At 45.0% G+C, this 26,963-nt stretch overlaps 3 protein-coding genes across 16 annotated transcripts in view; 1 reads left to right on the top strand and 2 right to left on the bottom strand.

The window, feature by feature from the left end:
- POMT2 (protein O-mannosyltransferase 2) overlaps nucleotides 1-4,421 on the bottom strand; it is a 32,660-nt gene extending 28,239 nt beyond the window's left edge. For all 3 annotated transcript variants that reach the window (XR_007907554.1, XM_051806351.1, XM_051806352.1), the window contains exons 1-5: nucleotides 4,213-4,421; nucleotides 3,510-3,594; nucleotides 2,618-2,722; nucleotides 1,451-1,559; nucleotides 489-597 (exon numbers count right to left, since the gene is read on the bottom strand). Coding sequence is in view for 2 of the 3 variants with exons in the window: in XM_051806351.1 (XP_051662311.1) it covers nucleotides 489-597; nucleotides 1,451-1,559; nucleotides 2,618-2,722; nucleotides 3,510-3,594; nucleotides 4,213-4,421 (617 nt within the window). In the remaining variant the exon portion in view is untranslated. The remainder of the gene's footprint in view (nucleotides 1-488; nucleotides 598-1,450; nucleotides 1,560-2,617; nucleotides 2,723-3,509; nucleotides 3,595-4,212) is intronic.
- A 7-nt stretch (nucleotides 4,422-4,428) lies between these two features.
- Nucleotides 4,429-17,947, top strand: GSTZ1 (glutathione S-transferase zeta 1). Of its 12 annotated transcripts, XM_051806395.1 has the most exons (10): nucleotides 6,949-7,025; nucleotides 7,582-7,633; nucleotides 8,355-8,664; nucleotides 12,488-12,555; nucleotides 13,224-13,304; nucleotides 13,779-13,904; nucleotides 14,436-14,511; nucleotides 15,380-15,432; nucleotides 16,738-16,787; nucleotides 17,567-17,947. In XM_051806395.1, the coding sequence occupies exons 5-10, from the start codon at nucleotides 13,254-13,256 to the stop codon at nucleotides 17,691-17,693; spliced, it is 483 nt and encodes a 160-aa protein (XP_051662355.1). In that variant the 5' UTR covers nucleotides 6,949-7,025; nucleotides 7,582-7,633; nucleotides 8,355-8,664; nucleotides 12,488-12,555; nucleotides 13,224-13,253; the 3' UTR covers nucleotides 17,694-17,947. The 12 variants fall into 12 exon arrangements, with proteins under 12 accessions (XP_051662351.1, XP_051662354.1, XP_051662353.1 ...); XM_051806391.1 differs by lacking the exons at nucleotides 6,949-7,025; nucleotides 8,355-8,664 and adding an exon at nucleotides 4,429-4,551; XM_051806392.1 differs by lacking the exon at nucleotides 8,355-8,664 and having other exon boundaries at nucleotides 6,886-7,025.
- A 20-nt stretch (nucleotides 17,948-17,967) lies between these two features.
- LOC127479585 (rab9 effector protein with kelch motifs-like) lies at nucleotides 17,968-26,913 on the bottom strand. The gene is made up of 13 exons (XM_051806750.1): nucleotides 26,801-26,913; nucleotides 26,245-26,421; nucleotides 25,860-25,965; nucleotides 25,260-25,382; nucleotides 24,504-24,741; nucleotides 23,495-23,542; nucleotides 22,597-22,719; nucleotides 21,886-22,073; nucleotides 20,974-21,173; nucleotides 20,559-20,650; nucleotides 20,116-20,170; nucleotides 19,340-19,437; nucleotides 17,968-19,194 (listed from the first exon to the last, which is right to left on the bottom strand). Exons 1-13 carry the CDS (start codon nucleotides 26,911-26,913, stop codon nucleotides 18,980-18,982), a joined length of 1,776 nt encoding a protein of 591 aa, XP_051662710.1. The 3' UTR covers nucleotides 17,968-18,979.
- Nucleotides 26,914-26,963: the final 50 nt, after the last annotated feature.

The following is a 26,963-nucleotide window of genomic DNA, read 5'->3' as shown; positions in this document are numbered from 1 at the left end:
CCCATCTGGTCCCATACACTTGTGGGGGTCCAAGCGGCTCAGCAAGTCGCTGCTTCCTCCTGGATTACAGGGGGGCTATTCAGATTCTTATCTCTTTCTACAAGCTCCAGAAGCCAGCTGTCCTCAGGACAACCTGTCTTACTGTTGAAAACCGAGGTAAAGAAGGTGTTAAATACCTCAGCCTTTTCCTCATCTTTGATAACTATATTCCCGCCCATGTCCAATAAAGAATTTCCCTTCATGCTAAAATAATCTGGTTAAGCCTCTCTCTTGGTGTACCCCAGTCACAATACTTTCTCCCTAGTTACAAAAAAAACTTATACTAAAAATTTCTCTCCTCTACCAACAGCCGTTTTCACCTCCAAATTTCCTGAAATAATCCGATTTCAGCCATTCACCCAGACTACCAATGGCGGACATGTTCTAGTACTTTATCTGTGTGAAAGTTGAATACCTATAGTTTTACAAAATTATCATCTTTATCTTACCTATCTGCACAGTTGTTACATTTTACCATACTCAGAACAGCTCCCATGAGGAAGAACATCAGAATGGGATCCAGCAGAATATATTGTGACAAAGTAATACAGCCTGTATCTGCAGAGAGACACACAACAATGTCAAAAAGGCTTGCAGATCCAAAGCGAATCTAAGATTGTGGGAAGTCAGTTTCCTGAGCATAGTCAAGACAAGGAGAAGGAGAGAAATTCTAGAAACAGAAGGAGATAAGAAAATTTCAACTTTTACTTGGGAAAAAAATGGAAAAAAACCCAACAGAACCAAAAAACAGGCAGTACAACAGTATCTGTGAAACACCATTTGGAAAGTGCTGATAACATATTCAAATGGAGAGCATTACAGACAGCAACGATCTACCGAGGGCACTAGCATTGTGCCAGAGCACGCTACAGGAGAAGTCATCTTTCAAATTGTACCTATAAGAAATGAATATTACTTGGGTATTTTAAGTCTCCATGCCTTAATATCTGTGTGCCCCCACAAAACCCCAATTTGGGTAACTCTGTTTGCAATGTTAATTTCTCCATTTGGCTCAATTCAACAAGGAACTTTATCCATTTCTTACTGTGAACTCTTCTGTAGTAACGCAGAGGCTGTTAAATATCTCTATAATTCATATAATTCACTAGTGCGCAAAATCATTCCTGACCATACATCTTACAAAAATTCTTAAAATTGAGGTGAAATGTAGTCTAATGCTGTGGTTATGCAAATAACAGAAGTAGCTATGAACTAAACAAGACTGTAATATTCTCAAGAGGATCACCAGTTAAAAAGCCTCATATATGCATATATTAAGTGAAATTATTTTGCCTTTGAGAAGGTCTCTCATTAACTCAAATATCCAGTGATTAGATAACACATGATAATCCAGAAATTAAGTTATCTGAACAGTCAGGTTACTCAATTTTCCTGTAGCAGAAACACCTACCAAAAATAAGGATGAAAGCTGTGAGTAAGGCTGCTGGCAGTGACTTTGACAGTTCCAACACTGTGAGGTAGGCAAAGGGAACCAGGCAGGAGCCAAGGAACGCACAAAACTGCAGGAAAAGAAGATCATGGGAGAAGTTATAACCCTTCATAAGATGAACAAGTGCTCACACCCCTTCCTTTCCTTCATCTTCCACACCTACCAACAACAGGAGGTGTCACAGTCGCTGAACTGAGTCACTAAGAATATTGGACAAAAGCCAACTGAACAAAGACACTGTTCAGAGGACAGACACTTACTCTGCTTGTAGAGGTGTCAGGAACAACAGTCAGTCACCCTCTTGCTAGACTACGTTAGATATTCATAAAAAGATTGGTCAAGTAAATGTACTACACATCAACTATACTCCACTTATTTTAACAAGATACTAGAATATGAAATCTAAGAACAAAATACACCTGCACCTTATGTCTTTACCAGACCAGATTCACCTCCCTTACACAAATGAGACCAAGGATAGTTGAAGGAGAATGAACAGAAATCAAAAGAAAAGCAAGCAGTACAAATTGCTAGAAACTAAACCAAGATTTACTCTTCTTTCTAGGTACTAACAATTGGACATTGTTTCTTCTTTTGGCTTGTCTTATCTGCTGTCAGTTATATGGCTCTTGGTCTTCCTAGACAGCAGTACAGCCAGGGTTTCAGATGAATACAAGTCTAAATTCTGCCCCCCTGTTGCAGGCTCCATCAGTTTACTCAGCTCCCTGGTGGTGTCAAACTGCAGGTGATAGTGGATGATCCTGGCTTTTTGACATCCTTGGCTCCCCAGCAGAGCAGCCAGGCACAATGAAGTGACAGAACCCCAAGTTCAGCAACATTTGCTTGGCAGAACAGGCAAGATATCTGTCCCACACAGGAGTGTAGTCTCACTGACTAGCAGCAAGAGTTGGCCTCAATAATCACCTTAATTTCTTACCCGAACTCTCACAGCCAGGCATTGACTTATTCACAAAAGAACCACTGACACTTTTCTAAGGAGCTTAAAGACAGGTCTCCAGGCTAAAGAGACCTCGACCCGATCCAGGAGAGCTGTTCTTATGACATAAACCTCTGCATTGAAAAGCACAGGAAAGTTAATCAGCTCAATACTAGCCTGCAGAACCTTACCCCTCTCATTCCCATGTAGTTGTGCTGCTCATATCGGTCCCCTGGCTTTTGGAAAGGAAATGTACCATCATATCCACTAAGGTAGCCAGCAAGTCCAATCAGCATCTGAAGAGGAAAGGTGAAAAAAAAACTGGTCAGGGAATTTGCACTGGAGGAAAAAGCACCGAAGCCAGCAGCAGGTAAAATTTTTATAGAAGCCAAGACTGATCCAGAGGACAACTACTTAATTCAGACATATCATCCAAACAAGAGTTTATGTATAGATAACATATGCAAACACATTGCTCTTTGTCTAAAGGCAAAATCAGGACAATTTTGGCTATGGACTATGACTGCATGCTAAAGAGAAATAGCAGGTGTGGGATTGAGCAGGGACAATTCTGTCTCTCTAGAATCTCCCATAGCTCCCTATCCCTTTAGGTTCAGAAGACTCAGTCTGAAAGGAAGATAACCTTGTCGAGGCAGTAGGAGTGCATCTTCATCAGCACTACACACTGTTGCTAAAACAAGTCAGAATAGAAAATCAGAGCTCTCAGGGTCCTTTGTGGTAGGCATCTCACTCGCACACAGGTTATCACAAGCTGTTTGTTTCCTTTCAAATGTAGGCTGCTATGACATAACCCCTCCAAGCCATAACTACCACACTGATTTTTTTAATTTCAAGCCTTTCAAATACCCAATGTACAATACCATAGTTTTCCCTTATTTGAAGTATTTTTGTAAAGACAAGAAGTTGCAAGTTGAGGTTGTGGATAGAGAATGCAAATTATCATGATGCCCAACAACAGGAAAGACAATGGAGTTTATCACAACCTTCGTCCAGAAGGCAAGAATAGACTTTTATTGGCCCACTCCTGTGGTTTCTAAAATATGTAACAGAAAAGCAGTTTACCTTCCCCAAAGGAGGGTGGACATCAAAGAAGAAAGTCCGATTAATGTAGTAACTTCCCATCTTCCCAAAATGAGTTTCATCCCAACTGGAAAAAAAAACCAACAAAACACAAACAAAACAAAACTTAACAATAACCAATATTCTATAATGCTGAAGACAGTAAAAAAAAAATCCAGGAAAGTCTTTTCATCTTTTCATCATACAGAGGGTTACTGCCACACATTCAATACAGATGATGCATTACATTTACTGGGAAATACTTAAGTCATTCTAGGATGGGCCCTTTTTTTAAAGTTTGATATCAGCACTCCAGAATCTCTAGTCTGCCTTCTGATTCCAGGCTGACCTCCGAGATGTTAAGAAGTCAGCCTGACGCCCACAGTCCCACAAAACCGCCTCTCCAGGACCCTCTGCAGCACGTCCCTTGAGCGGCGGCGAGGAGCGGGCTGGCCAGAGAGAGCAGCGCTTCCCTGGGGTCCTCCCTGCCAGGGTCCCGTCCCGCCATCTGTCTGGGATAAACACGGGGCCCTCCCAAGCCGGGCAAGGCCGGGGCGCAGGCTGGGTGTCAGGGCGCAACCCGCCGCAATCCGCCGGCTGCTCCCGGGAGGAGGCGGACACGGACACGGACACGGACACGCACTCCCGCACCCCGGGGCTCGGGCACTGCCCGCACGGGGGGGCGCACGCCCCGCCCGGCCCGTACCAGACGTGCGGCGGCTCCGGCAGGCGGTGGAAGCGGGAGGCGAAGCTGAGGAGGGTGACAAGGGCCAGCGCGGCCGGGCGGGCGGAGACCGGCGGAGCGGTGGGGCGGCCCGGCCGCCCCGGCCCCCCCGGCCCCCGGCGGGGCTCCCTCTGGCGCGGCGGCATCCACAGGGATCCGCCGCGCGCGGCACCGCGCCGGGAGCGGCGCATCCTGGGCACGGACTGCAGGGCGGGGCATCCGCGGGGCACGCCGGGGGATGTAGTCCCGGGAATGCAGTCCCGGGCTGCCGCCGAGCTCTGAGCTGAGGCCGGGACGGGAATGAGCGCCGTCGCCGCCAAGGTACGCGGCGCTGGCTCCGCGCTCTCCCTGCGGAGCGGAGCGTCCCCGCCGGGCGGGAGGGGAGCGGGGACGATGGCGGCGCCAGAGCTGGAGGGAGCGGGCTTGGGGCTCGGTTCGCTCGCAGGGATCGCGGCCGCAATCGGCTTCTGGTGCCCTGGCTCCCCGGAAAGGCCGCCATGGCGATTCCCGGGAGGACTGCTGCCCCGGTGTCTCTGTCTCAGTGGAGAGCAAGGAATTTGCTGAATAAAACTAATGCTTCTCAAAGCATTGGTGTTTACTTATCGTAGTTTATCCACGTGCGCTGTTAACACCAAGGCCTGCCGCAGAGACACTGAGAGTTTAGGAGCAAAGCTGTTGTTTCTGCTTGTACCTTTACATTTGAACCCAGCAGAATACAAGGGGTGCCTTTCAGACACCGAGGTTTCCCCTACACCAGCCCCCAAGGAGCAGTGTATGTGTGCAGCCTGCTTGTTGTCATGGGTCTCAGGAAAGAGGTGAAAGGCTTTGCCTTCCCAAGTGCACCCCGAATATAGCCTAGAAAGAGGTGGTATCCAGAGCAGACCATACTGAAGTAGACAGGCATGGAAACCTGAGAACTCGACACATAGTTTGGGGTATTTCTTCCAACTTCCACAACAGTGAAATGCATTTCCCAGACTTTAACTCTCAACGGGTATTTAAGCCCAAACTTTCCTCACAGATGCTGGAAATGAAAACAGAACCAAAACAGAAATCTCAGTAGACATCAAGCAAATGTTGTTCTCCTTCTACCATCCCAGTTCCAGCCAGTCTAATGTGCAGCTTATGGGGCTTGTACCCCATGGGGTTTTAAATGCAGGCACTTCTTTTTTCATACTTCCCTGGCCCGTGCTCAGCTTTTCCTCTGAGAAAGATACAGTGTCACTGTGGGACCTGTCCACTGAGGACAAAACACTCCTACTGTCTCTAATCTTTACTTAGATGATTGTTTTTGCCTGTGATCTGCCCTGCTGCTGGGAGCAAAGCAGCATGAACTCAAGAGACCAGTCCAGACCCCAGCCTCTGGGCACACAGTTATTAGCTGAATGACAGGTTGTTTTCCATGTTCCTTTTGGTGAAATCCCCCAAGGGCCTTGAAATTATAAAGCAAGGCAATTAGGCTAGTACACTTTATTCCAAATAATAGCACAGGCTGCAAAAACAAAAAAGAACTGTAGAGAGGATCAGAAGAAATGTCTCTACCAGAGTCCGAAATAGATGTGGTGAAGGACATAAATTTCTGAGCCAAAAAATCATTTGCAAGGTCCTCAGGAAAAATAACTAAAAATACTATGTCATGAATGCTGTATATCTCTCTTTTGAAGCCACAGTTTCTGTTTCTTTCCCTGCAACCCGGCAGGCTAGACATTTGGGGGAAAAAAAAAAAAGCATAGCTGAGATTTCTAATACCCTGATCCCAGAAGCAGAGAATTTAAGAAAATCAGGAAATACTCTGTCCACTAAAATGTTGCCAATACTGCCATCATTTCCCTCCTCACTTATAAACCATTTTCCAGTAAATTTGGCTAGAGTAATTTAATCAAAGACATACCTCATTTAAACTTATTTGAACCAATCTAAACTGTAAGAGAAGCATCAGGGTTACAAAGAGGACTGGATCTTCAGTGTCTCTCTGGTTTTCTGTTGACAGACTCTCATTGGGCAAATCCCTGCTTTCTTCTGCCTTACTACCAGTATCTGGAATAATTTCTATGCATTCTGGGAGAGCAGAGATGCAGAGAGATCCCTGGCATGCCATGGGATCTATGGAAGGAAGGAGAGACATGATTACAGGTTTATTTAGAGACATACATGAATACCAGTTTCCTGTGTGGAAAGAAAAGACCGTTACACAAAAAAGCAATCTTTGTATTTTGCACAAAGTTGGTCTGGGAGCAGAATAGCAGCTTCTCCTAGTCCTGCAATGTAGAAAACCCTCTGCACTGGCTGGCACTGACAGCAGAAGGGCTCCAGGAGCATCCTAAGGGACCTCCCTGCAAAGGCAGCCCGTGTTCCTGGAGCTTGCAGTCATTCCCAGAGCTTGCAGTCATTCCCTAATGAAATGGAAATTCTGCATGTGGCTTTTCTTTCTTTGTTTTGTTCCCCAGGGACATATTTCTGCATTGGCAGCTGCTGACAGCCTGAGAGGCTCTCTAGATATCTTATTTATGGATGAAATGCTAGGGAAATAAAGATAGTTCCTAAATGTGCTTCCAAGCTTAAATCTGGTTAATAGTTCTGGTATTGGGGCTGGGAGGAGGTGAGGGCAGTGATTCAGGATGAAATCTGATTGGCTGGTTTTTGTGTCCTTGGCACAGAGTTGGGGGCATAGTCCTTTCCTCATTGGTTTTAGGAGAAAAGCCTTCCCCCATCCCAGCTGAGTTAAAAGGGAAAACAAAGGGGTTTTTTTTATTTCCTGGAGTAGACTGCACACACTGACCATGGCATCTGAAAAGGTGAGAGCTTGAACAGGGTGGAAGCATCCGAGAAATGTGCCTTGGTGCTATAGTTCATGTAGAGATGAATTGTCTGTCCTCATGGCCTTCATCTCAAACAGCAGAAGCTCTTCTTGTTTGGAAAGAGGCCGTGCCCTTCCCCGTGAGGCTGAAAAAGCTGTTTCATGCCATGCAAATATCCAGTGCAGGTGGTTGGCACAATCAGTGGAATTGGTTTCAGAAATCTAAGATGGTATAGAAGATACCAACATCAGATAGGGACTTCAAAAAGGGAAACTTCAAAGGGAATAATTTTAAGGTCACTTGTGCATTGCTGGAAACATCAGGTGCAACTAAATTATTAGAGTCTTTATCATGTCTATTTCATGTATTTATCATGAAAGACAGTGATGCCCAAATCAGGAACAACCACTTTCAGAAAGGAGTCCTCTCTTTCCCAAACATTGCTCTTCCCTGTCTTACAGTTCCTGAAATACCTTCTGCTCATGCATTCTTCTCCTTACAGTACTCTGGTGTTCCCAGCATATAACCATTCTATCTGTCCTTCTCTTCTCAGCCGATACTTTATAGCTATTTCCGAAGTTCCTGCTCTTGGAGAGTGCGAATTGGTAAGACCCAGTGTTGAGATCTCTTTTTTTTTTTTTTTTTCCTCTCAGTGGTATTGCAGTATCCTCCCCTTCACCAACTCGATTAATCAATCACCTATTAAGAGAGAGGTCAGCAAACATGAACTGGAACAGTGAGGCATTTTCCCAGGGGGAGGGAAGGGAACACCACAGCTTACCTGGAGCAAGTGGGATGGAGGGGAACAGATAAGAGGCCTTCATGATATTGCCTCAGACTCTGGTATGCCCAGGTCTTGAGAGCTAAGCAAGGCTGGGAACAGCCCCTACTTGTACTGAGACAGCAGTGTTTTGCAGGTGAGCATGTGGTCCCTTGCCCTCTGTAAGACAAGTCAGGAAGGGCTGTGCTGCAAAGAGTGGCAAAACTTGTTTTGAAAAATGCAGTGGTTTTGCCAGGACTGATCTTTAGTGCTTTGATCCATCACTTCCAAGAGCACTGTCTTCTCAGTGGACTCAGACCACCCTCCTTGAGGGATATGGTCTTTTTTTAAAATGGAGATGGTAACATGTCGGGAGTGGGAAATCATGAATTTTATGTCTTGTTTATAGTGTATTATATTATCTTTTCATGTATTACGCCTTATTTGTGATGTATGTAAAACCTGTGTTCTTACTGGTTGATTTTTGGTGCATTACCATGTATGGTTATGTTTTCCTTTATAGTCATAATTTACATGCCCCACCTTAACTCCACCTTTTGTTCCAGAACCTTCCCTACCCTACCATATATAAGGCGGAGGCCATTTTATGTTGGAGCTTTTTTGCTTATAATCCTTGCCTGTTCGGTTCAGTTCCTCTTCAGTAAAGCCTTCTAGCCTTTTCACTCACGAAGTTGTGGATCTGGCTTTCTCCTTTGTGACTTCCACAAATGGCGCTCAAGCAGAGGGCACAACTAGAAGGTCTCTGAAGTTCAAAGAACTCGCCTGCTCCCCTTGAAGAAAAACTGCAACGAGACTGAACTCCAACACTCGCCACAGCTGAATAGCAAATCAGATCAGAACACCTAACTCGGAGAGGTGAGCAACAACAAAATTATCTTTTACCTTAAGTACCCCCTTTTACTCGTCCTAGAAAATTAATATCAAAATGGAATCCCAGCTAAAGACAAATCGGAGTTATATTATTATCTAAAAATTTAATCAAGAATCATGGACATTCTCAAATAAAAATATAGACCCAGTCCCAGAAACGTTAAACTGTCAAGAGTGGGACAAAATTGGCAAAATTTTGTGGATGGCAAGTAATAATGGAGATAAGAAAGCTTCGAAATCTCTGATAGCATGGACATTAATCCTTAATATATTACAACTAAAAAACCAGGAAGAAAAACGAGAATCACAATTTGAAATAATGGAAAATAAAAATCCAAGTCCGTGTAATGCTTTCCCAGATGACTCACAAAGTAAAAATCAAAATGGAGTCATCTTTAGTCCCTCACAAAAAGGCGGGCTTTTTACAGACACACAAGATGGCAAGCTTGACACTAGTTCTCAAAATAGCGTTAAGATCACTACTGCGTGGAACCCTTCGCAAAATGGCGCCCCTGCTAACTCCCAAGATGGCATTTTAACTACACAAACATCACCTAACACCATGGCAACGCCTGTCCCTAGTAAGACCCTAACGACGCCCATTTTCGGCAACCCTCCGGTGACATCATCTTCTGGGGTGACTGACATAAACATCAGTCAAGGTGGCGACGCCCATGGCACTTCCAGCCTGCTAAAAATAAACACCCACCAAGATAGCAGCGTCCATGAAAATCATATTACTACTTTAACCCCTATGATAAAAACCAATAAGCAGCGTGCAGAATCCAACCTAGCCATCATCAATTCTTCTCATCAATTCTTCAAAAAAAGTGGAAAACATCATGAAGATAAACAAACTATTATAGAATCAGAAAATACATCTACCAATGTGTTAGAAGATAAAATGTTTTATATTTCTAATGTATGTTCACTAGTAGAAAGTAGTGAATTTTATAATCAGGAAATAGCAACCATCTTCAAGTCAGAGTTTAAAACATATGCATTGGGAAAAAATGAATCTGATACAAAAGAAAAGAATCAAGGTATAGTAACAACAACATACAATACACAAGGCATACAAGACTCAAACCTCCAACCAAAGGAAACAATAACATCCATAGACACAGTGAAGCAAGCACAACTCATAGAAGTATTGAAGAAGGAGGTGAGAGCCATACTGATATCTGCCAAGGAGGGCTTAACGCCAGCAGAGCTGGAAGAGCAGTACATAACCATGATCCACAAACCACTGCCCCTCAAAGACCTAGGCTTCCAGTCCACCCTAGAGCTGGTGACACACATGCCTGAAGTTGTCCAAGTTTATTCTTATAAGAATGGCACTGTTATCCTCAAAGCCATTGTAGATGACACCGCCAAAAACATTGCCAAAACAGTTGCCTGTCAAAAGGGAAGAACATGCAAGAGAACTCCTCTGAATGTAAATGCTACTTCTCCCTCTAAAAGCTTTAGAAATCCACAGCGTTCCCCTTACACAACATCTCAAAGACCCAAAAACCAAAAGACTGAACAAATTGTTATAATTACAAGCACAGTCCCCGACAATCAAGGACTGTTATATGTAGAAGAAATGGCATATCATGATGATTATGGAAATCTCTACCAACGAATCAAACAAAAACATTTATGAAGTGTGAGTGTAGCAGCTGCTTTTTTAGTTTGATTTTGAAAATGAATATGTTCTCATATATTTTAATAAGTATTTCTTATTTACCTTCATGTGTTATTTTTGTTTAATAATGATTTACTTTATTATTAATATATTTATTGAGTTTTATTATTAAAGAAAAAAGAATAACATCACAACGAAGAAGATAACAACTGAAGAAAACAAGGACTGCCTACAAATTTCTGCAACAACTGAACAAGTTACGTAACTGAAAACAACCATTTAACCTTTAGAATGAGTGTGTTCTCATGCATTTTAATGAATATTTCTTATATAATTTTATATATTGTTTTAATATTTTGATAATTGATTACCTGATTTATACTGAAATGTTATTGTTAACACCTTTATTAAGTTTATTATTCAAGTTTCTACAGCAATTGAAACAAACAACATACAAAAAATACAAGAAGTAAGAAACACAAAAGAAACAGGGAGACCAGGCCATGCACATCAAAATCCCTTGTAAGAAGTCTGACGAAAAATGTAGTCCACGGAACTGAAAGTGGCGTTTAATCTGACTTTTACAAGGTTTAACATTAATGTAGTAGTTGATAATGTATACCTTGTCAGTAAAAAGAAAAAAGGGGGAGTAGAGATAATAAAGATAAATGACACCTGAGTAACAGTTTTATAACAAAAAATGTTTTTGCATTCCTGACAATTTTTGGTTTCATATATTAATTACTTTTTTATTATAAGTATATATTTACTTTGAAATATAGAAAAAATGTCAACTTACAGGAATAATTACTTACATACTTGAACTTATACACTGAAACTAATTATATGATTTAAACATATGGTTTATTTTTCAATTCATACAAATGTTTATAGTTGGTTAAACTCCACAAATAATCAACTTCTTGAGGTGAATGCAATAGTGTGTTTGTGTGAATGAAGGAGGCCTCCATGAATGTTTTGTGTGAGAGTATGAATGTGTGGAAACTTGAAAAACCTCAAAATGATAAAGTTCTTTCTTATCCGTTTATAAGCTCGGGCTAAGGTTAAAAAGTTAACAAGTTTACATTTTTGTCCTTTATCGTTAAGTTGGAAATCTCACAAACTTAGTTTTGCACTGTATTGAACTTCTGTTGTTAGTATAATGAGAAGTTCAAGGGCGAGTATTCTTTGGCCAGAGAGCTCGAGGGGAATGCTCGGGGCTCGAACCCCCCATAACAGTTCCCTAGCCCAAGTCGAGAGGGAGGCGAGGTAAGGGCTAGGCGAGGTACTGAAAAGTCCTCCGACAGTGCATTACCCACCATACAACCTTAAGTTGGAGTGGACAAGCAAGTGAACAGTCTCGTGACCTGGCTAGGACTAGCTTAGCTGGTAGAGCAGGAGACACTGGTCCTTGGGGCAGAGGCAACCGACATCCTCGGGGTGGAGGCAACCCTTATTGCCTTTGGGTTGAGCTACCCAAAAAGCTCAGGTAAACTTTATTTTGGAGGTTTCTCTTTTTATAATTTTTATATAGGGCTTAACATATTATTTCATTAATATCATCTATTTCAAAGTTACTTATTGTCTCTTAAAAGTTTAACAAAAATTCTTTTATCTCCTTCCGTATTACAAATTAACATTTTATCCCATGTTTAGCTTGAAGCTCTTTATTGCTGAAATCCCTCTAAATTACAAATAATTTATATAATCAGTTCTATCTTTATTAAAATAAAGAAAAAGGAAGATATGTTGGGAGTGGGAAATTGTGAATTTTGTGTCTTGTTTATAATGTATATTTTCATGTATTATGCCTTATTTGTGATGTATGTAAAACCTGTGTTCTTATTGGTTGATTTTTGGTGCATTACCATGTATGGTTATGTTTTCCTTTATAGTCATAATTTACATGCCCCACCTTAACTCCACCTTTTGTTCCAGAACCTTCCCTACCCTACCATATATAAGGCGGAGGCCATTTTATGTTGGAGCTTTTTTGCTTACAATCCTTGCCTGTTCAGTTCAGTTCCTCTTCAATAAAGCCTTCTAGCCTTTTCACCCACAAAGTTGTGGATCTGGCTTTCTCCTTTGCACCTTCCACAGTAACATTTCCCTGAATCCATTACCAGTGAAAATAGTCGCACTCTACCTGTCTGAAGCTGTACACTCTGCTCTCCCTAGCACTGGCTCTGAAAGGGATTTCCTATGACCTGGTGCCAGTGAACCTCGTGAAGGATGGAGGACAGCAGGTAAGGATAGAGATACCATTGCTGTCTCCAAGGGTACTGAACTCTTAAACATCTGTGACTGAATTCAGAATGCTGAAGATCTTTTGCTCTTGCTTACCGTAATATGACTGAACATATCTGGTGCATAGACTTCTGAGAAGCTGCACGGCACTTTAAACACAGACACAACCTCATTCAATTAGCACCAGAAAGCGTGTGTGTGTCAGGGTGCATGTGTCCAAAAGATGCTAAATGATATTGCAGGGGGCTGCAAAGGGCCTGCCAAAGGAAGGGGTGGATTGGTAGAACTCTTCACGAGAACTTACTCGGGGGTCCCTAGGAGGGAGTTGTGCCCTAGTAATACCACCAGCTCAATGTGCCAGTATGGGCTAAGGCGGAGTTGGAGAACTAGAACAGTAATGCCAACACTGATGCAGGACCACCCATCCTGGGCATTGCAGTGATGGCTTATCAAGCGATAAGGCAGTCTGGCCCTGGATGCAGTGATCCCTGAGCCCCAGTGAGAGCTTGCTATAGGTTAATAGTATAGCATAACTTACTGAAAATATTAATATTGCAGTAGAGAGAAAAAACAGGTAAAAAAATGTTTAGTAACTGAGTTCTAGGGTAAGAAAAGAGAAAGAAGGATTTCTTATTGCTGTAAAGTAAGCTCAGGTTTGTTTCCACAGTTTTCCGCTGAATTCGAGGCACTGAATCCAATGAAGCAAGTCCCAGCCTTGAAAATTGATGGCATCACCCTTTCTCAGTCGGTGAGTTACCAGCCTCACCCCTGTTAATCATTCACTCCTGCCTGCTGCCCCATGTGGAGGGGATGGCTTTGCCTTATCTTTTCCCCCAAAGCTCTCATCTGTGCATTGGAAAAGAGATGGCATTTATGATAAACAATCCCACTTGGGAACAGAAGTAGCACATAGTGTTTGCTGGGAAGCTGCTGTCAAGGATTTGAGTTCAGTTACAGTTTGGTTCATAACTCTGCCTTTCACTGAGCAATTTCTAGTCTAACTTAGATGGCTGTGCCAGGATTTGCCTGAAATTACAGCTAGACTAAATGACAACAGGTCACAAGCAGACATCAGAGAGGATATTCTGTTCCCTGTGCTGGTTACAAATTTCATTCAAAAGCTGTTGTATCCTCTTGGATCAGCTCCTCTTTCCAGGTGTTCAGGATGTGAACTTTTCCTTGGCTCTTCAGTAACCTCCCATTATCTCTCTGTTCACTACAGCTAGCTATAATTCATTACCTCGAAGAGACACGGCCTAACCCCAGACTCCTGCCCCAAGATCCAAAGAAGAGAGCCCAAGTCAGAATGATTGCTGATCACATTGTCTCAGGCATTCAACCACTCCAGGTACTGCCTTGTCAGACCTATGCAAATGAAAAAATCAGAAAGGATTTCCATCTCTGAAATTCTCAGTCTGTTTAAATTGTTGCCAGCCAACAGGGTGGCAGAACTTCAGACTTGTGAGTTAGCAGATGATATCTGTGCTTAGCCTGTGCTTGATCTGCCAGTGGCAACAACAGTACAGTATTTCCAACACAGAAAATCCTATAACATCCCAGGGCTCTTTCCAGAAACAGCTGAACCCATGTGGTTTTACTGCTGGGTCTAGGACATTAGAAGAAGAAGAGAATTGAGCAATCCAAAGGCAGAGGCAAAGGGATTCCCTGGGATCTGTTACGGAAGGACAGTGCCAAGAAAAAGATACAGCGAGGTGCATGATACAATGATGGTGAGGTCAGGGCTGACCCAATCCACTGAGCTCAGGCTAGGGGTTCAGGCTTGGCAACTCTTATCTTTCCTCTCCTCCCCCAGATGACACAGTGGACAAGATCCATCCAGCAACAGTCATCTAACCTAGAGGTTGCTTTGCCTTTGCAGAACCTGAATGTCCTGAAACAAATAGGGGAGAGAAAAATGGAATGGGCTCAGAATTGTATTGCATCTGGCTTTCAAGGTACATCCGACATCTAAAATTATCAGCATTTTGACTGACCTTACAAACTGCTGCACCACTGGCATCCTACTTGACTTTTCAAGCAGAACAACAGAAGCTTCTAGGCCAGTGTGCTGTGGTCCTGCCCTGCCACAGAGACAGTGCTCTTCCTGCCCAGAGTCCCTTGCCCAGGACTGGTAGTTTTCCAGGGTCTCAGAGGAAAGATGCTGCCCATAGGGCACTACCACTGCTGCACATGGAAGAGGGGAAGTCTGGGGCCATCCTGCACACAGCAGCTGATTCACTCTGAAGCATGAGGGCTCACAGCAATTCTTTCCATCCAGCTGCTCCCAAGCTAGTGCCTTTTGCTTTAAAGTTCTATCTATATATACATATATATATATGTATTTGCTTTTGTAATCAGACAACGGATATCTGATGGCAAACTCCAACAATGTCTAGCAAGTAGCAGAGTATTTTTTTACCTCTTTAGAGGTAAGGTGCTTTTTGTTTCTTCAAAACCATTTCTCCCATGTGCTGCAATGACAGGCCCCCTTCACTTCTGGACAGACACAAACTGACTGAACCTTTGCATTTCTCCCCTCTCCTTTCACATATTTCTACATTATCCTCTTAGTATTTCACCTGCATTGTCTGAAGCAACTGAAATCACCCTGGGTCCAAAAAACCTGAAGGACCCTAAAGACTCCCATAACTAAGCCGTTGTAAGATTCCTGTTCCTTCTAGTTTCTGTCCCAAATTGGTCCTTTTTCATACTCTGTTCATGGTCAAAATGCCCTTGTTCATAATTATCAGTCTAAAATGTCTTTGGTGTCCTCTTCAAGTGAATTTCCAATGCCTCACTCCAGTGTACCACCTCTCTTGACAGCACTGGAGCAGATTCTACAGCACACTGCTGGACGCTACTGTGTGGGGGATGAAGTAAGTATCTGAGAGAGTGTTGTGTACCATTACAGAACTGAAAATGCCAGTATCTTCCCTAAAATAGGAAAGAAAATTAGTTGAGGAGACAGAGCACAACCCCATCCTGTGCCTGAAGTTACATGCAGTGCCTTCACCATAAGAAAAAACAGCTGCATGGATCCTACTTAGGCCATTACTGAGTGACAAAGAGTTACGGAGATATTTACTTGTCCCTGCCTATAACCTGCTGATGGCCAGATTCTGCAGCTGTATCTAGGATCAGGCTGTTAGTAGACAATGTGGAAACAGATGATATATATTTCATCTTTAAGAGATCTGCAGTTAAAAGTGTAGTCACAGGGGCAAATCTTGGCTTAAGAAACATGGGTTCAGTTCTTACCTCTGTTCTGTGAAATCTTTAACCAACTTGTATTTTTCTGCTCTGATTCTCCAGTTTTAACATGGACAGATTTCACAGAGCTCACATACAAGCTGTTCTTACCCTTACCAAACTAGAGGCAGCTCAGGCTTCTTCCATTTAGTAGTTCTGCTTGGCAGGCAAATGGATCTTTCTTATAAAAGCTGAGGGAAAAAGGAAGGCTCCTGCAATATCCTGTGATGCAGAGAATTGTCTAGTAGCAGCCTTATGGAACCCTTGGAGGGCAAAGGCTACTTAGGAGATCTAATCTTGGAGAATAATGTGTTCTCTGAGAAGGACCCAGGACTTTGTGACCTGGGAAGTGGGGTAGGGGCAGCTGCCTCTGTGCAGGTAGGCAGCTGGCAGTCTTGTCCTTGAGTCTTCTTTTCAGGTTGCAAGTCTCTGAGCCTGTGTGCAGAGGCCCTATCACATATCAAGTCTTGACATTGGCAGGAGCTGCTTGATACTCCTGCAGTGCAAACAAGCAATATTTACTCATCTTTTCCCAGCCATGCAAACGCCACTCTCCCTCCATCATGTCCCTCTGCAGCTTGCCAGCAGACCTGTTTGCTCAGAGGCAGTTGCCATAGAAGCAGTGTCCTTCAGGCTAGCATGATCGGCTGGAAATTAAAAAACAAAACAAAAAACCCAAACAAACAAACAAAAACCACCAAAAAACCCTAAAGGCTGATGGCTTCTTCTACTAGTGACTGCTATGAAGTTCTTTTCCTTGTACTGTTGTTGCATTATTTAATGCTGGATTAAATAATTAGATTGCCATGACAACTCCTCTGTACTGGCTGATAAAATAATGTCTATCCTGCTCTTGAAGCCTGCCACCGCTGTGAAGTGTGATGGAACAGGCTCTGAGTTACTGTAACCCCTTTTTTCTGCTACATTTGTAGGTTTCCATGGCTGATCTGTGCTTGGTGCCTCAAGTTGCCAATGCTGAAAGGTAATTAAGGATAAACTTGAGGCGTTCTTCAAGGGCACCTACTCTTTGTGCTGGGCTGTCAGACCTTGCCTTCTGCTGCTCCTTGTGTCTGTTAGAAAGTATCCATTCTGCCTGCCCTATCCAGTTTTGGTTCTTCTCTCCATGAATTATCCTATGTAATAAATATTGTCTCTTTTTGAAGCTCTTAGAAATAAGGAGCAGTGCTCTCTTCTCAGAGGGCCCTGGGGGGAAACATGATCTATGACCTTAGAAAAGCTGAGGTTGCCCACACTCCACGTTCTCTCTCCCTGTTTGCCTTATATTTAGACAGCACACAGGAGGAAAAGATTCATCTATATTTATTTAAAGCATTAAACACATACAAGTAATGGCTGCATGATTCCCAGGAAAAGCAGAGTGCCTCCTTACCTGTGCTGCACATTATATAAAAGCCTGGTAAAGATCACAGAATCACAGAATCGTTGGGGTTGGAAGGGAATTCTGGAGGTCATCTAGTCCAACAACTCGCCTGCTAAAGCAAGTTCACCTAGAGCAAGTGGCACAGGATTGCATCCAGGTAGGTTTTGAGTATCTCTAGAGAAGGAGACTTCACAGCCTCTCCAGGAACTAATTAACCTTTCTAGCATTTTAAACCTACGAGGACAAATCTTTATTGTTATTGTAAATGACTGTGAGATTCTCCCATACTGGGCAGGCATAGCATACTGCTCTGTCCTTCTGCTCACTGCTGTACTGGCTGTCCAACTCTTAGTACTTCATCAATTCTTTTCCTTTTGCAGATTCAAAGTGGACATGGGTCCATATCCCACAATAACCAGAATAAATAAAGCTCTCTTGGAGTTAGAGGCCTTCAAAGTAAGCCATCCATGCCGGCAGCCAGATACCCCTGCAGAGCTGCGAGCTTGAAGCCCTTCTACTCATTAAATCTAGTCAGCTGGAGTGACAAAGAAGACAACCCCTACAGTCTGAGTAGGACTTCAGTGCCAGCGGAAAGCCCTAGTACTATTGTCTCCCATTCATCTGGGTGGGAAGAAGGACAGAGGACCTCCAAGGAGCCTGGATAACTAAGAGGAGTATGCCTGTGCTGGAATGCTTACAGCTACTAGTTTTTTCTATCTAATCTATCTCCATGAAGCAGATTAAAGCAGAAGCATCTATAATTATCATAAGTTCCCTTTGTATGGCTTTGGGTTGGGGAATGTGGCCACAAACAATTGTGAGGCATTGAGCCAATTCTGGACTCCCCATAGGTGCAGCTTCTTTCTACCATCTACAGAAAGAGCATCAAGGAATCAGTGTATAGACTGTGCTTGTCCTTGGAGCTGCCTCAGAGCTATGGCATAGTCATCAGTGCCATGGATATAAACAGTAAGAGTTAGTCTCTGATGGAAGACAGCTTAATCCTAACCTTTGTTGGGTCTCACAGATCTTGAAAGAGCTAAGTCAGCAACTCTGCCACCCCTTGCACATAAGAGAATTACTGCCTGGGACAGAGGACTTGTACCTATTCCTTATGTAGCAGCAGTCGCACAGAATTTATCATAAAGGTCTGTCTAGAGAAACACTAAATGATTGTGCCATAGTCAGCAAGGCAAAAACAGCTTTCTCCCATACACTGAAAATTATATTCCTTTTCCCTCAAACACTGTTCCAGGTGTTTTCCTAGTTTTCAGCTGCAGACTGTTGCCTAAGGGAATCCCATTCAGGTTCCCTTGAAACCAGAATCATACTTTCACTATGAAAACTTTCCAAGTGGCAGGAGTAAATCCCATTCCACTCATCCCAAATGAAACGAAACACCTGAGTCACCTTCAGAGTTGAAAGCACTCCAGGAACTCCAGCCCAAAAACCTGTAGGGCAAGAAGGGAAAACCAGATCTTTTTGTCTGTGTTCCTGTGGAGGCTTAGATCAGATCTCACTGAATGTTTTGGCACCCGAGCCCAAGTACCAAGACATCCATAGGGGATGGAATTTCTGCCAGTCTGATACTGTATATCAGCTACCCTAAGAGAACAATACCCACAGCCTTCCGAAAGATGTTACAAACCTCCAGTCTCTTGTGCCAAGGTGGCATTCACCTACATACAGACACATGGACCACAACATTGCTTGGGCTCATTTATTGCCATCCATGTCTGCATTTAGGCTGGTGAAGAGCCCTTGCTGTTCAGGCTCATTCTGAGTATTCTGCATTATCCTAGGTCCAGCTTGATCTTGACTGTGCTGTTGTAAAAGGTTCCTGCACAGTTGGAGCCCCCAAAGACCAACACCGTGTGCAGGCTGTGCTCCTCTTTCTTCTCCTTGTCCACATCTATTAGGTGGGTGGGAGTCAGGTCAAGCAATGTGTGGCCAGCTCGAGGCACAGAGCAGAGGTCATGGTGGATCACTGTGCTCCATGAAAGAGTATCTGAAGTAGAAAGGAGCTATCAATACTGACAAACCCACTCCTAGTGCAAGGGATGAAACAAATGGACCAGACTAGGTGTTCCGGAACGCCACTGCAGCCCCACAGTCACCTTCAGCTATGGAAACAGGGCAGGAGAGTCACTTACCTAGGTGGAAGACAAAGGCATCATGCAGGGCTCCCATGGCATTGCAGCCTCCACTGATCAGAACCTTCTGGTCTGAAACAGCCAGAGCTGCATGGAAACTGCAACCAAAGCAAAGCAAAGGTGACTACAGCAGCACCTGAAGGGGTAGTCTCAGTCAGAGCAATGGGCAGAGATGGGCAGACTTCAGTAGAAGGTTGGGGGCTAAGCTGCAGAAAGAAAGTTAAATTCTGCTTCTCTTCTAACCTGACTTGCTGAATAACCCTAAAAGAGCTGCCTCTGCAGATCAGGCCATGATCAGGCCTGAAGAGCACCTCATTCTTTCAGAAGGACCTATCAAAAGTCCTGTGTTTTGCTCTAGTAGGGGGAGATAGCAGGCTAGATGGGCTTTGCCCTGATTTAGGTAATTGTTCTAATGGGCAATTGTGTCCCATTAGGTCCAGCATAGTCCTGGTACAGGAGGTTCTTCCTCTCTGTGTGCTACGGTACCTCTCCAAGTACTGAGGAGACCAAACAATACAGTGCACTAGCACACAGCAGAAAGGTTACCCTAGCCTGAAAGGCAGATTTCCGGGGAGACTGAGGGGTCTGTACACCCCAGCACCATAGGGGCACCAACAAGGACAGGAATTCCTAGTCCCACAGAAGAGGAGTCACTGTATTTTGACTACTGGGACAGAGATATGCAACGGGGTCTGATCACCAGCACTGTTTAAACCTGGCTTCAAGGAGAAAGGACAGAGGAAGAAAATAGATCCTGGTCTGCAATACGATCTTACCAACGTGCAGAAGGCTGTCCTGCGAGTAGGGGGACTGGTGTGTACTCCATGAAACCTGACAGCCAGAGAAAAGGCAGGTGAAATGTCCAAAAAGTTCAGCCTCATAACTAGACAAAAACTTCAATGCTTTGCCACATCAGCAACCTGCTTTCTCTATTACCCAGCTGCTTCAAAAAAAGCAGTCTTGTTTTTCTCTATTCCCTCCTCTATCACCCCAGAAAGGTGGGGGTTTGTTTTGGTGGGAGGTTTTTTTGGTTTGTTGTTGTTTTGGGGGGGTTGTTGTTTTTTTTTTCCCCTTCTTTTTTTTAACGCCATAGTTCTTCCATCTCCATTGTCTAGTCAGGAGCTTTTACACTGTTATTGCTACCTTCCCACTGAGCATGCCTCACCCCCCAGTCCCTGTCTTAGGACGGACCTTCCCAAGGCAGCCAAGACTTTCTTACCCAGATCCAGAATGTGCATGTCACTGAGGTAAAGAGAAGTCCTCCGACCCCCAAAAATCAGCAGCTTGTTTTTCAGTAGAGTAGCTGAATGCCTGGGCAGAGGGAAAGCAAGTGAATAAAACATATTCAGTAAGTTCCCAAAACTTCCATTTTAGCCTTGGCTTCTTCTATTGAGGTGCCACAGCTTCAGTCTACACCTGCCTCTACCCATAGCCCTGCAGCCCAAGGACACAATCTCATCAGGATTTATGACAGACAGTACTGAGAGTCACATTGCTCAAAACATAGCCCTATTTTAAGGACTAAACGGTGGAGAACAATCACCTAATATTTTAGGAATAACACTGATGGGGGAGGGAAGGTGACCAGAGGTTTCCTGCTCTTTTTCTGAGGGCTAGAATTAAAGCACTCTCACCCAAACCTAGGCAGAGGCTTCTCCCCTTCTGAGATGGGCTGATACCAAATTTCATGCTCTGGATTGAAGACACAGAGCACATTGCTGCAGGGTCCAACTGCCAGTGATGCCTTTTTGGGGAAAGTTCCTCCAAAAACAAAGAGTTCCTTTTGGTAGATAATTGCACTGTGGTAGGTGAGCACTGGTATCCTCCCTTTAGCCTGGAAAAAGTTCAACATATGCTTATGACAAGAAGCACATTATTTGCTGCATGACCCATAGGAAAGGGGCAATGAGTTTGACAAGTCTCAGCTTCCACTTTGTTGGCTCCCCAGCCAGATCTTTGCTGCACAAGTAGACAGTACATTCTCTGCATACTTTGCACCACCAGAATGCTCTGATAAGAGAAGGAAGTCAATCTCCCACACCACCTTCCTCAGAAGATGACATGGAAGAAAGATCTCATCCAGGCTTACTCTGTAAAAGCCATCTTGTACCTTAGCCCAGAAAAGGACAGATAGTCCCTTGCCAACAGGTTCTTCTCAGAATTCTGCTGTACTCAGAGCAGTCCTTGGTTTGAGAAGACCAGCTCTTCACCTCAGCATCTGGTGCTACTCTCAATGGCACCATATAAAATGAGAGACCATTTCCCTCTACTGCTTGTACCTCCCACCCGTGAGCCTGGCCAGACACAGCAACCATTTTTTCACCCTGCTTCGTTCATTGTAGGCACAGCTCCTGATTTCTGTCATGCTTGTGGCTTTTCAACATAGCCTTCTTTTATCTATCAAACCCAACTAAGCATCTCAGATAACCTGCAACAACAGTGGACCAAGGCTACTGGAATAAGGACACAGGCACATTGATTGCCACATTCAGGCAGAACCTGCCACCCTTCCTGTGCTTTTGTCTGGGAAGAGATGCAGTACTCACAGCCACGAGGAGCCATTTCCAGGTGACCGTGTCCAGAATGTAAATGCTGCTGTAGTCTTTGTCCTCCCTTATGCCCCCAAAGATGTAGATACGCTTGGTGTCAGGGTCATAGGTAGCTGTGTGACCATGCAAGCATGATGGCATGGTGTTTTGTAGCTGGAAATCCACTGGAAGCCACAAATCACTGTCTGTGGGAGCAACATCAGAGATGGTGTGGGAGTTCAGTGATGCTCTTGATTTATCTAGATTTTAAAAATATGCCCTAAAATCTTTACTCAAAACCTTTGCTCCCTTTGTCTCCTCCTCTCCTTTGATTCAGGGCTAGAGGGAACTCTTACAGAATTCCTCCTGTATAAGGAATAAAGGGGAATAGCAAGGTGAAAGAAAGGACCAGTGAGGTGCAGAAAGACACAATGCACTGGAGTCGTACCTCAACTTCACTAGTTACCATGCACAGACTGCAAACTGCTTTTACCCCTTAAAATTCCCCCAACTCTATCTGGAAGTTATACCTTAGCTCCTAGAGGTCTCTCACATACAACCCCAGAGCCTCACATGGCACTCCATGCTGTCAGCTCAGCCTGGTGACCGCACTAGATGTGACACCTTTGCTGTCCCCTCCATATGCACAGACCCTCAAGTGCCCCCTCCCATTTTCATGAGTTGTCCTTGAGCCCCCCTCATTGACTTTGACAGCCCTCAAGTCCCCACCAATTTCCAGCTTCCAGAGCACATCCTTGCAGGACTGCTGATCGACACCTTCTCCACCAATCAGAACAGCTGTCCCCAGGTCACTGAGGCACATGGCATGGCACCACCGAGGGCTGGGACTGCCTGAGGAGAGGAGAGCACAGGGCTGTGAGCAGAGTGATATAAGACACCCTCAGCTGCCTTCCTTTCTGGGGAGAACAAGACAGCTGAATGCTTAGAGGGAAGAAGTGGGAAGGCAAGGGCCTCAGTCCCTTCACTCTGCAGTGGCAAAGGACATAGCTCCCTGAGGAACCTTTTCAGTTGGCTCAGGGGAATAACTGCTGTACTAGGAGAGACGTTGTGAGCAGAGTAGCTGGATGTAGGATGCATACAAGGCTTCCACCTCAGACAGGCTTGGATGTCCGTTGATTATACATCCCCAGAAGTGATATCCCAGTTGTGCTATCCCTTGTGTTACTCCTAGCAACGGAAGGCTACCCAGGGACAGCTTGTTAGTGCCCAAGATAGAACAATCAGAAGCCTGGAGCTGCTTCCAGAGATATTCCTCGTGCTGCTCTGTTCCTCCTCCTTTGCTCTCCCAGGCTTCTGCAGTTGGCTGAGCAAGCTAAATCAAAGTCTATTCCACATCTTACCCTTTTCCTCAAAGCGCTATGCACCCAGAGGTGTTCCTGAGATTCAGAGGGGCTACAGAAGCATATTGGAGAGCCTGACAGTACTGGAAGCACCTATACTGATGGCAGTTGCATGGAGAGGAACAGTACATACACACAATGTACTTATTGCCCTTGATCACTGGGGAGATACAGGGCAAAGCATGAGAGGCTTTTGACGTTAAAGGGAAGGACTAGCATCACCGAGTGACTGAAGAGACAAACTGCAATAGGAACCAAATCCTCACCTTGCAACTCCTTCACAGTCAGATCTGCAGAGGGAACACAGAGATGGCCTCATAAAGAAAACAGACAGCAGACATATCATGAAATCTTCACAGTTTAAGAGCCCTTTGATCTTCCTTTTTCCAACCCCCAGCACAAAACTACCTCACTGCAACAAACAAGGTGCGAAATAAAGAATCATGAAGAAAGTCTTATCAGAAGAAATCCCCAAAACAGGTAAGAGTAGGGGACACTTCCTTCGACTGCCATCATGCTGTCACCATTGCATTTTACCCCTGTGACGGAAACTCACTTCCCCCTTCTCATACTGCCTGCAGCGTAAGGATGGAGCTATATTTGCTTTTGTGAGAAGCAAGCCAAGTCCCAATAAGTCATTTCACATGGGTACCACTGAGTAATTGTCCAGTTTTTACAAGTAAACTTGGTCACACCCTAGAGCTGACTTGGAATTCACACTCCAGAAGCCTAAGGTTTTGTTTCCAAACCCTTTGGCAGTTATCTGCTCACTACTGAAAAGTCAGTACAATTATGCTAATTATATATATATTCCTTTTCATATTCTCTATACTGTAATAATAAGCAATGTCTTTTATGGACCAAGTGGCATGCTCTTAGTAGGGGAACAAACAGACTAATGGAGATGTTACAGGATGTCATATTAGGTAACTTTCCTGTGCCTCAATTTACTCTTCTGTAACACAAGGCTAATGATATTCGCCTTCATTTATAAAACTTTTTTACTTGTATGAAGTGATAGGCATATTGTGTCATGGTACAAAGTGTTGATGCTAGGAATATCCCGTGTTTTATTTCTGGCCTTTTCCTGACAGGCAAAAATTCATCAGTTGATCCAGGAATAAAGAGCATTCTCAGCATTTGCAAGCCAACACAGACAAGCCCCTCATGCCTTGGAGGTATAAAGAGAAGTGGGGTGGGAAGTTGCAGCCCAGCAGCATTGACTGATCATTCAGACAAGACCTGCAGAATAAAGCTAGAAGCTACCATAATTACCTTCTTCATCAAGATCTCTCTCAGATGCTGTGGGTTCAAATAAAACTTTCCTGGGCTTCTTGGAGTGGACTCTTGGTGGTCCTTGGACAGGACTATTTCTCCAGGTCTCATTGGATTTCACCTTGCCAGATGGTGGCCTCAGGGCATAGGGCACTACCAGGGCCCTCAGTGGTGCATGGACATCCTTCCTCCCAGGCCTGGATCCTCTAGCAGCCACCTCTGAGCTCTGGCTCTTAACCTGTGACAAGAGTCCCAATGAAATCAGCTCTGAAGACCTGAGGCTACTGTGAATTGTCTGTTACTGGGCCAGAGATTAGTTTCACATGGTGCTTGTTTTCAGGCTCATCCTCCCATTGAGTCCTAAGGGCCAGCATTGCCAACAGTATCAGCTGCCAAACAGATGCTGAGCAATGCAGCTAACTGCTGCTGTGTGCTGCGGTCCACTTCTAGGCTGCTGGGCACAGCTGAACAAGGCAACTGGAAGGGCAAAAAGGCCCTCTGTGCCAGTAGTAAACAGGCTGTACAATCATCCCACCAAGCACCGTTAAATTCAACCTTTCCAAAGGCACTTCAACGAAGAATACATCTTTCTCTAGCACAAGTGAATCTTTGGCTCCAAAACTTTCTTAGCAATGTCTAACCAAAAGAGTAGCAACAAATGTCTCTGCTAGACATCAAGTGAATGGCCACTGGCGAGGGGGAAAGTTACTAAGGAGAGGGTGAAATAACAAGAGGAAGGTTCCAGGATACACATACCTCAATAGGATCCTCCAGATCCTGGCCAACAGGTCTATCATCTGCTGGAAACACTGGTGACTGGGTAGTCTCTGGGACAAGGAAGGGGTGAGCAGGTGTACTGCTGGAGACACCTCGGAGCAGCTGTGGCAGAAAATGTGACAAAATAAAAGGACATAGCAACTGTGCCAGCCCCCAGCCTCAAAGGGTGGGCAAAAAGATGTCTTGCAAGGGACAGATTCCCTCCAGTGGTATAGCCCACATTTCATCTCCCGCACCAACAGAATAAACAAGGAAAAGGAAAGCCAGGCACTGCAATATGCTAAATCCAAGGGCTTCAGTACAAGGTAAAATAACTCTGTAAGACTCAGGAAAGAGTGGAACTGGAAGTGAACTGCTCTCTGCTGCCAGTCTCCTGCAGCACAGGTGTTCTGACAAAGCTGTGTTTAGAGGGTATGCCTGGAGCATCACAGAGGGCTTGCGCTCAGATCCGCATTTGTTAGCTCTACCTTGGAGTAGCAAAGAAAAGGAAAAGGAGAGGATGGGAGAAGAAATTCTGTGGCTCAAAAACTAACATTTGGGATCCCAGGCAGGAGGAGAGGAGAATGTCAGTTGTTTTACCTGTCCATTGACAGTCAGGACAAGCCTCACAGGGTTGCCTTTGTCCATCTCTTTCAATGAGGCCATGAAAATATCCATTCTCCAGTCATCTTCCCACACCAGAGACCTGCAGAAGGGACCACTATGGGTTTTCAGCCCACAACTGACACTGACCAGGGCAAAATTCCTGCTCCTACCCTAGACAGTAAGAGCCCAAAGCCGAAAAAGATCCAGCCCTGAAAGCAGCCAAAAGGAAGCTGAAAGCATCACTAGAGAGAAATACTATGGTGGAGGACCAGCAGGCCTGAGCAGCTTTGGGACTACACCAGTAGAAGCAGGCAGCACCAGAGATCAGAAAGCTTTTCCAGCATGCCCTTCCTGACATCCTAGCAGCTCCTGCCATAACCTGCGCGTGGGCTCCAGCGTGCCAATGCACTGTGGTGCGACGCCTCGGGACACCAGCACTTCCACTGTGATGCTCGTGTCTGGAGAGTAACAGCTCCAGTCTCCCAGGCTGAACACCACCAGCTGCTTTGGCAAAGGCAGGGGCAGCCAAGCCTGGAAACCCGTCTTGCTGGACTGGCTGCGAGGGAAGAAAAACACTATGTAAATCATCAAGGAGCAAAATGAATGTTAAAAAAAAAAAAACATTTACAGGCCTAAAATCACACATGCCCGGAAATGGTGAAAGGAGAGGGCTTGTGTCATTTGAAGATGAAACTATGCAAGGGTGTGATGATGAAAATAACGGGTAGACTGGGCAGGGAGTGCCGCCACGAGCTGGGGCAGTGCAGCCGTGCGGGCAGAGGCAGTTCCAGAGGCCAGGACCAGGGCCAAGGCCAGGCGTGCGGGTGCCCCTGGCCTCGGGGGAGCCCAACCCTGGCAGGGACCGGGCCGCGTTGGCCCCACCGCTGCCGCGCAGACCCCGGGGCCGGGCCGGGCCGGGCCGGGCCGGGCCGTACCTGCCGAGGCGCCGCGGCGGCTCCCGCAGAGCCCACAGCACGTAGAAGGCGAGGCCGCCCCGCGGGGCACGGCCCGCGGGCCCCGGGCGGCCTCGGCGGTGGGCGGGCAGCATCGCAGCGGGCAACGCAGGGGTCGCCGGGGCCGCTATTAAGGCGCCGCAGG

The sequence above is a fragment of the Manacus candei genome, unplaced genomic scaffold (assembly GCF_025592945.1).
Source record: "Manacus candei isolate 608988 ecotype Guabito, Panama unplaced genomic scaffold, ASM2559294v1 h1tg000067l, whole genome shotgun sequence".
NCBI lineage: Eukaryota > Metazoa > Chordata > Aves > Passeriformes > Pipridae > Manacus > Manacus candei.
Note: the sequence above shows the minus strand (reverse complement) of the source record. Positions and strands in the feature narration are given on the sequence as shown.

Coding starts and splice junctions, on each gene's coding strand:
- GSTZ1 (XM_051806388.1), top strand. CDS start 9,242: ATGGCAACGCCTGTCCCTAGTAAGACCCTAACGACGCCCATTTTCGGC.
- LOC127479585 (XM_051806750.1), bottom strand. CDS start 26,913: ATGCTGCCCGCCCACCGCCGAGGCCGCCCGGGGCCCGCGGGCCGTGCC. Junction 26,422..26,800: donor CCGCCGCGGCGCCTCGGCAG/GTACGGCCCGGC, acceptor CTTCCCTCGCAG/CCAGTCCAGCAAGACGGGTT. Junction 24,742..25,259: donor ATCTGGAGGATCCTATTGAG/GTATGTGTATCC, acceptor CTCTTGTCACAG/GTTAAGAGCCAGAGCTCAGA.